Genomic DNA, 13,052 nt, shown 5'->3' on the forward strand with positions numbered 1-13,052 from the left:
TAAACGGACATGAACAATGTCAGTGCTTGTTTTGACTCTGCCGCCTCTGCCATCTCTGCTGAACATCAGGCTGTTTTCAAACCCACTTCATTTTCTAAAGTTCGTGCCAATTTTGCGGGGAAGCAAGTGTTCTGTTACTCTCACAATCTCCACCATAATAATAAAACATAGAGACGATTATCGTCTATTGTCTGAACGCAGTAATAGACTTTATTGGTATCAGTCTGTTCCTGATTAGTTTAGTAATTTACAACCCCGATTCCAAAAAGTTGGGACGCTGTGTAAAATGTAAATAAAGGTAAATAAAGACAGAATGCAATGATTTGTAAATCTCATAGACCCATATTTTACTCACAATAGAACAAAGAACACACATCAGATGTTGAAAATGAGACATTTTACCATTTCATGAAAAACACTAACTCATTTAGAGCTTGTTGGCAGCAACGCGTCTGAAAAAAGTTGGACAGGGGCAACAAAAGGCTGGACAAGTAAGTGGTACTAATAAAAAACAGCTGGAGGAGAAATTTGTAACTAACCCACGTGAGCAAAAGAGCATTTTTAGAGAGGCGGGGTCTCAGAAGCGAATATGTATACAATCTCAGACTTACAAGCTGCGTTTCCTTTTCAGAGGACAGACTGGCTTTGTACGGTCCCACCCTGGAAAAAAAACCCTTCATCATTTCTTACCATAGGGAGCTAATCCAGTCCAAACTGGTTTGAAGTGAAAGGGAAATCTTCAGCAGGGTCTTGTTTGTGAAGCGAACATCATGCAGAACGTTTGAAGAGAAAGAACTGAGGTAATTACTGAAGTTTAACATCTAGACTTTACTTTCTGACTGTAATAGTTATGATAGCAGCTTTTAGATTAGTTAACATGTAGACTTTACTAATTCCAGGGTTGGGTGTAATCTGAAGGAGGAGAGATGACCTCCAAAATGAGTTTCTCTGTGGAGCAGGACCCACAGAAAGCTGAGAGGTGAGAGAATAATGTGATTTGGTGTAAAGTGCGCATGTTGTGATCTATACCAGCATGGTTGTAGCTCCGTACTTCGCTTGATACTTATTATTCAGGGGATATTCGGGTTTGTCCCCTCCTATCGCTCTCAAACAACCTTCTAAAATCTCCGAAATTACATTTTCGAAGTCGTATAAAGTCGTATAAACTGCAGTCATCAATTTTCCCGATCTTTCAATTTCGCCGAGTACATTTGGTCAGAACAGCTGGAATCGCTGCAGCGGAGCTGAAGAGGGTAAGAGGCACCGTCTGTAAAGAGCTGTTCCTGTTCAAAAACGGAAAACATTCACAGAGGTTGGTGTTATTGTAAAGACTTGAAACCTACACATGATGTGAAATAACAATAACGAACATGAACAAGTTCATATTTTTAGCAGTTCTCTTGCAGACTGTCGTCTTACAACCTTACAGCACATTCTAGTTTTAAAAAATGTTACCTACATAGCTTGGTGGAACTGTATCATGCTTTATTAATCTGTTATTAAAAATTACTGCTACTTTGACGAAATTGTGTGGAAAAAATAACACAAGATATACAGTGGAAAGAAACTCAACCATAACCTAATATAACTTTACTGAGACACAGCACACAAACGTAAAAAAAAAAAATAATAATAATAATAAAGGTGCTATTGTGAGATATCCATATGATGTATGATGTACAGAGCTAAAATCACTTGCAGTGTACAGAGCCTTCTGACAAACATACTACAACCTTTAGTTTGATAAGATATGCCTTGGTTCAATTTGTAGTGACTTTTCTGTAAACAAATTTCAACTGTGACATCCGTATGGCATACATGTCTAAAATCACGTATTGTTTACTAAGTTACATTTTTTTTCAAATTATAAAACTATAATTTTATGAGTATATCTCTATACACAACATTTTAGATCTGTATGTCAAATGGGTTTGTCACCATACCAATTTATTATTTATTATAATGAAAATCATTTAATTTTAACAATTTAACATTTTTTTTAACCAGAAGTTGTTGTAGGTTTGTAATATTTGTCTGTGCATCAAATGGGGCAGTGTGGCAGCTTTATTAGGCTGGATACATGCACTGATCAGCTTTATTAGGCCTAGTCCAACACATATGGTCATCAGAGCCCAGACTCAGTACACAGGTTAACAGAAACAGGGTCAAAAATGAGATGTCATGCAAGACATCACAATTCAAAAGACCTACACATAAGTATATAACACTGTGGAAAAGCCTTAGACAATTAAGCAAGTGGTTTAAAAGATTTTATCTAGGTTGTAACCATGACCATATAATATTAAAATAAATATATTAATACAGTAAAATGGAGTCGTTTAAAACTACCAACCAGCACTCCTGTTTAGCTTAATCAGGGACTGATTAGCCAAATCCAGTGTTGGATGCAAACTACAAGTAACACTGGGCTTCCACAAGGAGAGGTTTGGAAATTGATAAGAGAACACACTGGCATACATATATTCACTATGTATTGTATTCATATTATTTATATTATTCTAATGTTTTGTTTTGAGCAAATAAATGCTTTGAGTGCAATTAAATAACTTTCTAAATATAATTTGCTAAGGTGGCTAAAACGTTTGCACAGTACTTTATGTAAATTAATCAGACCAACAGAGCAACACAGGGAGTCAGCATTGAAGCAGTCCCGGAAAGGAACAGCTGTCAACAGAGCTGTGGTGACGTCCACAACTGCAATCGGTGATGCATTGACATCTCAACTGCCAGCATGTCTGGAGAGTCACAGACGTGCACAAAAACACCCTGCCAGCTTTAGTTCCACCACACGTAGGGCTAACGTTCATATTGTAATATTTATTACATATCTAAGAAATATCCTCAAAATACAACACAATTCATTTTTTTAAACTAGATATTGTGTCACTGTAGCAATTTAATTAATAATTTAAGAAAACTAACATTCAGCCAAGGTAAATCGTATCAAACTAAAGGTTGTGGTGTGTTCGTCAGATGTCTCTGTACACAACAAGTGATTTTAGATCAGATGTCATATAGATGTGTTACAGTTGCAATTTATTTTTAGAAAAAAACACTAAAACTCAACCATATAGAGTACCAGTCAAAAGTTTGGACAATTCTCATTCAATGTTTTTCTATGTTGTAGATTAATATATGGAATCACATATGGAATTATGTAGTAAACCAAAAAGTGTTAAACAAACCAGAATATGTTTTATACTTTAGATTCTTCAAAGTAGCCACCTCTTGCTTTAATGACAGTTTTGCACACACTTGGCATTCTCTCAGTCAGCTTCATGAGTTAGTCACCTGAACACAATCAGTCGTCACCTGGAACGGTTTCAATGAACAGCTGTTAATTAATTTAGTTAACAGCTGTGTCGTGTCAAGAGTTAATTTACGAAATTGTTTGTCTGCTTAATGTATTTGAGACCATCAGTGGTAACACTTTCTTTGAAGGGTGTCTACATGACACATTCATATCACCTTACATAAACACTTCATAACATGTTCATGAATGCTTAAATCAACTATACATGTTTTACATGATATTAATATGGACTACTATGTCATTTTACCGAAAGATGTTTTTCAAAATAAAAGTCCTCATTTTATTTATTATTTTCAGTGAAACTCCTCGTTTCTGGACTGTCAGCATAAAATGACCTGGTTTTATCCCTTTGGATGGAAAGTGTTTTCACACTTTTTGCCTAGACTTTCAACTTTTTTTTTTTTCTCAAGCATTTGTATTTTGCAATATGCTATTCTTTCTGCTTTTTACACTAATTATTCATACATAAAATGTACTGTTCATTCAACACTCTATACATAATTGTGGAAAATGTTACTTAAACTAAGTTTAACTTTCTTGGGGTAAATGCTAACATTGTTATCCCAATTACTTTGGAGGTTTTAGTTTTAGTGATGTTCTTCCTCACTTACGGTTTTGGAGAAGGCACAAGTATAACTGTGCATTGATTATCCTGTGTAACTGAGGTTAAATGTGACAAGCACTGTTATCACAAGGAATGATTCCTTTTTTGGCATTACTTCAAAGTACAATCGAGTGGTGGCTCTTTGACTTTCCTCACTCAGGGAGCTGATAATTTTGCCTTGCTTTGCCTTCACCATAAAAGTGATGGAAGTCACGTTATCCTCAGTAAAGTTCATGTTACATGAATGGATGGATCTTGAATGGAATGGATAAGTATTATGGACCTGTCCCACCACCACACACAGTTTGAGACTTTAAGTTGATTGACTGTTCATAGCATATTTATGAGTAATTCACTGTCCATATAGTAAAGTGACATGCAAGACACCATTCATAAGTGATTCATAGCATTTTAAGGAGCTATTAATATACTTTATAGTAAAGTGACATGCAAGACAACATTCATAAGTGATTCATAGCATTTTAAGGAGCTGTTAATATACCTTATAGTAAAGTGACATTCAAAGCAGCATTCATAAGTGATTCATAGCATTTTAAGGAGCTGTTAATATACCATATAGTAAAGTGACATGCAAAGCAGCATTCATAAGTGATTCATAACATTTTAAGGAGCTGTTAATATACCATATAGTAAAGTGACATGCAAAGCAACATTCATAAGTGATTCATAGCATTTTTAAGAGATGTTTACAGACCATGTGTATAAATAGTGATAGTGATTTACAATTAAATATCTACAATTATTTTCCTTACCTTTGCAGCAAGACATAATGACTGTGAAAATGAGTCAATAAGCACCACAAGTAGGAAGGTCCTTTTTTATTGGCAAGACCAACAGGCACTTAAACATGCTGCTCAAACCCAAATCAGGAACCTACAAACTCTTCTGAACATGGAACTGCAAAATACAGATGTGTTCAATAAAATCTTCAACTCTTTTCTAAAACGAAAATAAAAACACACCACCTCACGTGGCCATTACTTAAGGGGTAATGCCTTCACTTAGCTCCTTTTCTTCTTAGACTGAAATTATTTTAAATTCTCTGAAAAACAAAACAAAAATATGAAGAAAATAAACAAAATGGCACAAGTCACTGTAAGAGTCTGAAGATATCATGATACTGGCACTGCTGCTGGTTGTCTGTCCTCTTCTGGCTATAAAAAGATCAAACAGGAGCAGTCAGATGAGTGGAACTCTACACGTACAGGATCAGCCTATTTATACTGTAAGCGCATGAACGTTATGTTAGTGGGCTAGATAGACTGTCACAGCAGAGGTATGATATATAACTAACTGTTAGCAGTATAGCAGTCAAATTAGCTACTTTGCTTATGATCAGTGACTGTAGCCAAGAAACTTTGCTAACTAGCTAGCAGGCTAACGCTACCTTACATTAGCTATTAAAATGCATCAGGCTAATGTTAACGTCACCTAATTAGCTAAGTTACATGATTCAGTTAAGGCCCAAAGATTAACAGACCTTATGCAGCTCTTCTTAACAACATTCTTTTTTTTCGAACTTAAATAACTGATACTGATTTAACTTGTGCACTGTTCTGTAACCGTGCCAGTCGAGCTGAAGTAGTTAGTGGGCCTAAATGAGCATTACTTATGATGCACAGCAGGGATGCGGAGTGATACGTTAAACAAGCTAGTCCCAAATGCAAGGTCCACTTAAAACACTCGCTAACGTCGGCGAAGTGTCAACAAAAATCATTTTACTATCCTGGCTGTAATGTGTCTCAGTATGTGCTAGTGTGGTAGTATAGGCTAAAAGTATATAAACGAAAGACTTACTTTGCTCTGCTTTAACCTTTAGCTCAGCTATAGCCGTGTCTCGCATCTCCACCACGAAACTTTGCCAAAAAGTAAAATAATCTTGTAAAAAAGTAAAGTAATTCTTGTAAAATGTCTCTCAAAGTTCGTTTTTTACAAGGCTGAAATTTACCCGTTCCACCTTAAATGGCGCCTGAGGTGCCAGAATGTAACTGCTGCAGCATTTAAGGTGGAACGGGTAAATTCGAAAAACAAGCTGGCGAACGAGAAGCTGATTTCAGCCTCGCGACTTTTTAGTATTTGATAGTTTCTCGTTACAGATTATCGTTACAGATATCGGGAAACCAACTGGAGTGATAATGAATTCATATAAGTGCATTCGTATCCAAATTACCGACGTTTGTCTTAACTTTTTCCCTTCGCTTTTTTGTTAGCTAACTTACTAACTAGCTGGGCAAGACTGTTGACTGTCCTGCTGTGACCAGAAGTCTGCACACCTGCAGGGTTAAAGGGTGAATTAGCAGATATAGGCTATATTAACTCCAGTGTTTAAGACCGTTTATTGTTAAACTGTGTTGAACGATCAGCAGAGCTTTATTTTACTGTAAAGGAGGATTATTTTATTTTTGCCTATTTTGCAGTTCCATGTTCAGAAGAGTTTGTAGTTTCCTGATTTGATTTTGAGCAGCATGTTTAAGTGCCTGTTCTGAACAGTGGTCTTGTTAAAGGACCTTCCTACTTGTGGTGTTTATTGACTCCTTTTCACAGTCATTGGGTCTTGCTGCAAAGGTAGGGAAAATAATTGTAGATATTTAATTGTAAATCCCTATCACTATTTATACACATGGTCTGTAAACATCTCTTAAAAATGCTATGAATCACTTATGAATGTTGCTTTGCATGTCACTTTACTATATGGTATATTAACATCTCTTAAAATGCTGTGAATCACTTATGAATGCTGCTTTGAATGTCACTTTACTATAAGGTATATTAACAGCTCCTTAAAATGCTATGAATCACTTATGAATGGTGTCTTACATGTCACTTTACTATATGGACAGTGAATTACTCATAAATATGCTATGAACAGTCAATCAACTTAAAGTCTCAAACTGTGTGTGGTGGTGGGACAGGCCCATAATACTTATCCATTCCATTCAAGATCCATCCATTCATGTAACATGAACTTTACTGAGGATAACGTGGCTTCCATCACTTTTATGGTGAAGGCAAAGCAGGGTAAATTTATAAAGGACATTTCTTACAAAATCATCAGAACCCTGAGTGAGGAAAGTCAAAGAGCCACCACTCGATTGTACTTTGAAGTAATGCCAAAAAAGGAATCATTCCTTGTGATAACAGTGCTTGTCACATTTAACCTCAGTTACACAGGATAATCAATGCACAGTTATACTTGTGCCTTCTCCAAAACCATAAGTGAGGAAGAACATCACTAAAAATAAAACCTCCACAGTAATTGGGATAACAATGTTAGCATTTACCCCAAAAAAGTTAAACTTAGTTTAAGTAACATTTTCCACAATTATGTATAGAGTGTGGAATGAACAGTACATTTTATGTATGAATAATTAGTGTAAAAAGCAGAAAGAATAGCATATTGCAAAATACAAATGCTTGAGAGTTGGAAGTCTAGGCAAAAAGTGTGAAAACACTTTCTGTCCAAAGGGATAAAGCCAGGTCATTTTATGCTGACAGTCCAGAAACGAGGAGTTTCACTGAAAATAATAAATAAAATGAGGACTTTTATTTTGAAAAACATCTTTCGGTAAAATGACATAGTAGTCCATATTAATATCATGTAAAACATGTATAGTTTATGAATGTTGATTTAAGCATTCATGAACATGTTATGAAGTGTTTATGTAAGGTGATATGAATGTGTCATGTAGACACCCTTCAAAGGAAGTGTTACCAGTTATATTATGTTATGGTTGATTTTCTTTCCACTGTATATCTTGTGTTTTTTTTCCCACACAATTTCATCAAAATAGCAGTATTTTTAATAACAGATTAATAAAGCATGATTCAATTTCACCAAGTCATGTTCACCAAGTCTTTTCAAATCTAGAATGTGCTGTAGGGTTGTGACAAGACAATATGCAGGAGCACTAAATGCATATTTAGACTGCCTGAACTGCTAAAAATATTAACTTGTTCATGTTAGTTATTGTTATTTCACATCATCTCTGCATCTCAGTAGGTCTCAAGCCTTTAAAATAACATCAACCTCATCTCTGTGAATGTTTTCCGTTTTTGAAGAGTAACTGCTCTTTACAGACGGTCTCTCTTACCCTCTTCAGCGCCTCTGCAGCGATTCCAGCTGTTCTGACAAAATGTCCTTGGGAATCGGGAACTCTGGCGAAATAGGGGGGTGGATAGAGGTTTATGAGTTGTTCCACCAATAGACATACTACACATGTAATGTTAACGTGACACCGAGGTGGGAGGTGGGGGTTAAGAGAGGTTGGAGAGAGGGACGTTGGCTGGGCATGTAAGGGTCCGGGCTCAGTGCAGTTCATTGCAGAGTTGCTTTGGGAACATATAAAATGTTTAGTTGCTACTTTTTTATTTAATATGTGGATTTACACATCAACAAAACGTGCAGTGATTGAGCAGTTTATTGTATATTATGAACAAAATTGATTAAAAAATCAAACAAAAGAAGAAATAACTATAACAGAAAATGAAAAAGTGTCAGGGCTGTTCCTTGATTAATGCCATTATTAAAGTCCTCTGCACATTTCACACGTCTCCTCTTCAATGTCCTGCTAACAGAGAAACATTTTATCTACAGTCTTTATATATGTAAAATATTAAATAGTCATTCATTAAAACTCTTCTTGCCAAAAAACAAACAAGGAACACTAATTTTTAAATGTAAAAGATTAGGCTAAAATAAAGCATTCAATCTGGGTCATTCAGTGCCCTGATAAACATTGTTAGATGTCTCCAGTCAGACAAACCAATAAAATATTGGGTAACAATGTTCACATACATCATTAAGTTCAGTGGCTGGTTTTCAAATTAGTATATTTTTATGTAGACTCTAAAAACTCATTTAGAGTTTTAACTTAAAGCCATTAATCTGGCTGCCAAAAATAGTCTTTTATTGTACTTTACATAATGAGATCAGAATGTAACACACTTCATTCTGTTAACTAACTGTTACATGTTGAGTGTATTTTCAAACAGACAGTTTACTCACATTTCTAAGATAAAATGACTAATGTTTTACAGAGGCATAGATTTGCTTTATTTAACAAAAATTTTAGGCACTCTTGTATTTTCTCGCTTGCTCTCTCTCTCTCTCGTGCATATGCAGTATCTTATTGTTGCTCTTTCTGCACATTCTGTCTCTCTCTCTCTCTCTCTGCATTTGAAAAGTCAGTGAATGTGCCCCTGAATGACGAGAATGATGTACAAATGAGCTAGGCTGAAATGTGTGAAGTGTTAACGTTACAAGGTTCAGGCTGGTTAAAAATATTTTGGGCTATGGCCCTGGAAGCCCAGGCCAGGAAATACCACTGGTTGGAGAGTTGCTCTGCTGATAGCCACTCAACTGTACTCTTAATGGCAAAAGCGGGATAGACCAGATGTACTGGCAGTGTTAACATGGGAAATTGGGAGGGGGTGTTGGGCGAGGAGTTGTTAGTTGCTGGAGATTTGTTCCACTGCCAGCACAATAATGCAGTTAAAGGCACAAACACCCTCCCCACAGTGAAGTGGAAGCCAATGTTCTGAAAGAAATTTTGGAGTGGAATCTAGGATGGCCAGTCAAATTTTAGGAGGACACTGGCCACCCCAGCCACCTCTCCCCCTTTTAAAACCATGCATGATGCCTCCGTCCCTTTGCTGGAAGAGCATTTGTTACTGTCATATTTGTTGTCGTTGATGTTGTTGTTTGTTAGTTTAAGATGTGTGTATGCCTTGGCTGTGTTTTACTGTGTTAAGCCGTGGGTTATTAAGCATGAGTTTAGTATTACATTGTACAGTGAAGTTGTATGGCTAGAAGCTTTTCTAGCTATTATTCAGTGGCCTTTTTTTGCTTTGTTTAAAAAAAGAGCATTTTCCTTGAGCAGAAACAATGGCTTCTTCTGGCTGTTCTTCAACGCCAACACTACAATTTAGCCTTCAGAGATGATAATGGTTGTACTGTAAGTAAGGATGATGTGTCACTGAAGAATGAAATGAGTGGGAGTTGAAATTTTTGAGAGCTTACAAAATAAGCAAGGAAAGCACAGAAAGATTCTTTACTGCATATAGTTTTTTATTCTCTCTAATGAAGCAGAATAAAGGCATTTACATATTGTATTATACATTACAAATATACAGAATGAGAAGAATAGTTTGGAATACAATCTAATTTATGTGATTTTCCGCTCATCGATTATAAGGATTATCATTATCATTATTGGATTAGTGCATGTTCTAACTCTCTTACAGTAAGTAAGCCTTAAGTATTACTGAGGTAACACTACATACAAAGCAGCCCTGCACTATAGTAGCATAAAGCAGGATGTTATGTGGATGATAAAGTAGCTCCAGTTTTATCTTAAATGTGCAAATTAGGTCTGTCCATGCCAATTTAACAGATTCCCTTTTTATTTATGTTTATTTAGGTTATCAATGTTCATTAAACTTTACCCAAAAAAACTAAAGATCCAAATTCCACAGTTTGTTCTCTGCATGTATGACTCTAACTTGATTTTCCCCTATTGGTATGTTTTAGTCTGATTCAGAGGAAGAGACCAGACCCACCTGAACCCAGCTGTGTGTCCATGAAGAGTGACAAGTCAATGCAGGATCCACTTAACTTCAGAGTAAAGGACAGTTCTGCTGGGCTGAGGTAAAGATAGCTTTAACAGTGTAGAACAGTGTAGAGCTCCTGTTCACAAGGTGGAGTACCCTTATCCTCAGGGGTACAGCCATGACGTTGTGGATACATCAAACAATTTTATACTTACACTCCATTTAATTTCAGTGAGTTTTATTAGCTGGACGCTCAATTACACAGCAGCTTCCCCAGACACCCCTGCGCTCCACTCCCCTGCGCTCCACTCCCCAACTCCTGAGCAGGAGAACCTCATTTCCGTATCTATGAGCGGGTCTTTGACTATTGAGTTTAATAAAAACCTACTGTCAGATTTATGGATAGCCAGTGGCAGATTAAGAAATCGATGGTAATGTTCTAGACTGGACGCAGATTTCTTCATTCTGTTTCTGCAAAATGGGATGCAGCAAGTGATTTTTACAAGTTATTCACTGTTCAATACACAACTTCTATCTCTCTTACAGTAAACAAGCCTTAGGTACTACTGTGCTAATGCTGGGTAGCTGCGTATTGGCTCTGTACAACACACCCCTGAGTTCCAGTCTCACAGAGTTTGGAGATGCTGTAGTACCGGAAAACAGCATGTTATGCAAATGATAATGTAGTTCCAATTTTAGCTGAAACGTGTAACTAAGGACTGTCCACACTATTTTTCCAAATTCTTTTTTCTAAACAAGTTCATTTAGCTTATCTGTGTTCATAAAGCTTTACCTTAAAAATGTTCAAATTCCACAATTTGTCCTCTGCATTTATGACTCTAACATGATTTTCCCCTACTGGTGTGTTTTAGTCTGATTCAGAGGAAGAGACCAGACTCACCTGAACCCAGCTGTGTGTCCATGAAGAGTGACAAGTCAATGGACCATCCAATTATGTTCAGAGCAGAGGACAGTTCTGCTGGGCTGAGGTAAAGACAGCTTCAACAGTGTAGAACAGTGTAGAGCTCCTGTTCACAAGTTGGAGTACCCTTATCCTCAGGGGTACAGCCATGACGCTGTGGATACATCAAACAATTTTATATTTACACTCCATTTAATTTCAGCGAGTTTTATTAGCTGGACGCTCAATTACACAGCAGCTTCCCCAGACACTCCTGCGCTCCACTTATCAATTTGAATTGAATAAAAATCCAATGCCAGATCTATGGATTGCAATACATACAGAGTATCCTGTCTTAGCAAATCACACCGTGAATGTTGAATGTTACATTTTAATGCCCTTTGCAGCAAAATACCTCTGCAAGAGTGAGTTCATGTTCCGTATTGGAACAAAATAGAATATAAGCAAATACAGAAACTGTGTGGGAAATGATTCAAGATAAAACTCTCCAGTAGAACCCAACATTATGGACTTGTGTGCACACACCACACACATGTAGAATAGCAGCATGTTCCTAGTATATTATACAGAGTAAGAATATAGAATTAAAGGAGAAAATCTCATTTTTTTCGTCATGGTTTTCCACTCACCCCAAATGCAGATGTGATCAGTCAAGACATGTGTGGTGTCCAAATATTGCTCCTTTCCTTTTAACCTGGATATACAAGGTTAATTTTGCTAACAAACACCAGAAATAAATCATCTCTCAAACCATTTTCACAAAGACATCTCCAAAACATCTCTCAACCTGCATGCAGGTCTTAATTCAGGTCTTGCAGATAAAGTGATGTGTTTAGAATTAGGTTTGACTCACTATGAACTATAAAATGAATCAGACTTCTCTGAGTAGCTAAAAGAACAGGCAGCTGTGCAGGGTAACTGGAATCACTTCTTTCCTGACCACGGTTTGGTATAATTCCACACAAGATGACCAAAGACAGGGCTTCACAGCACAGAAGCACCACAGAGCAACGTGGGTAGAGAAGCTCAGCAAGTTTACTCAGGAAATCAGTACAGTGTCTGATTATGAGGATTATCACTATTGGATTAGTGCATGTTCTAACTCTCTTACAGTAAGTAAGCCTTAAGTATTACTGAGGTAACACTACATACAAAGCAGCCCTGCACTATAGTAGCATAAAGCAGGATGTTATGTGGATGATAAAGTAGCTCCAGTTTTATCTTAAATGTGCAAATTAGGTCTGTCCATGCCATTTTAACAGATTCCCTTTTTATTTATGTTTATTTAGGTTATCAATGTTCATTAAACTTTACCCAAAAAAACTAAAGATCCAAATTCCACAATTTGTTCTCTGCATTTATGACTCTAACTTGATTGTCCCCTATTGGTGTGTTTTAGTCTGATTCAGAGGAAGAGACCAGACTCACGTGAACCCAGCTGTGTGTCCATGAAGAGTGACCAGTCAATGGAATGTCCAACTATGTTCAGAGCAGAGGACAGTTCTGCTGGGCTGAGGTAAAGATAGCTTCAACAGTGTAGAACAGTGTAGAGCTCCTGTTCACAAGTTGGAGTACACTTATCCTCAGGGGTACAGCCATGACGTTGTGGATACATCAAACAA

At 36.8% G+C, this 13,052-nt stretch overlaps 1 protein-coding gene across 3 annotated transcripts in view; it reads left to right on the top strand.

Moving 5' to 3' along the window:
- Nucleotides 1-630: 630 nt before the first annotated feature.
- The window catches only part of LOC118802728 (NLR family CARD domain-containing protein 3-like), a 56,702-nt gene continuing 44,280 nt past the window's right edge, over nt 631-13,052 (top strand). For 2 of the 3 annotated variants that reach the window (XM_036563189.1, XM_036563192.1), the window contains exons 1-5: nt 631-800; nt 900-979; nt 10,489-10,605; nt 11,381-11,497; nt 12,830-12,946. In XM_036563189.1, coding sequence (XP_036419082.1) covers nt 927-979; nt 10,489-10,605; nt 11,381-11,497; nt 12,830-12,946 — 404 coding nt within the window. In that variant the 5' untranslated portion in view covers nt 631-800; nt 900-926. The remainder of the gene's footprint in view (nt 801-899; nt 980-10,488; nt 10,606-11,380; nt 11,498-12,829; nt 12,947-13,052) is intronic. The other variant, XM_036563190.1, reaches the window with a different exon arrangement.

The sequence above is a fragment of the Colossoma macropomum genome, unplaced genomic scaffold (assembly GCF_904425465.1).
Source record: "Colossoma macropomum unplaced genomic scaffold, Colossoma_macropomum, whole genome shotgun sequence".
In the NCBI taxonomy this organism is placed as follows: domain Eukaryota; kingdom Metazoa; phylum Chordata; class Actinopteri; order Characiformes; family Serrasalmidae; genus Colossoma; species Colossoma macropomum.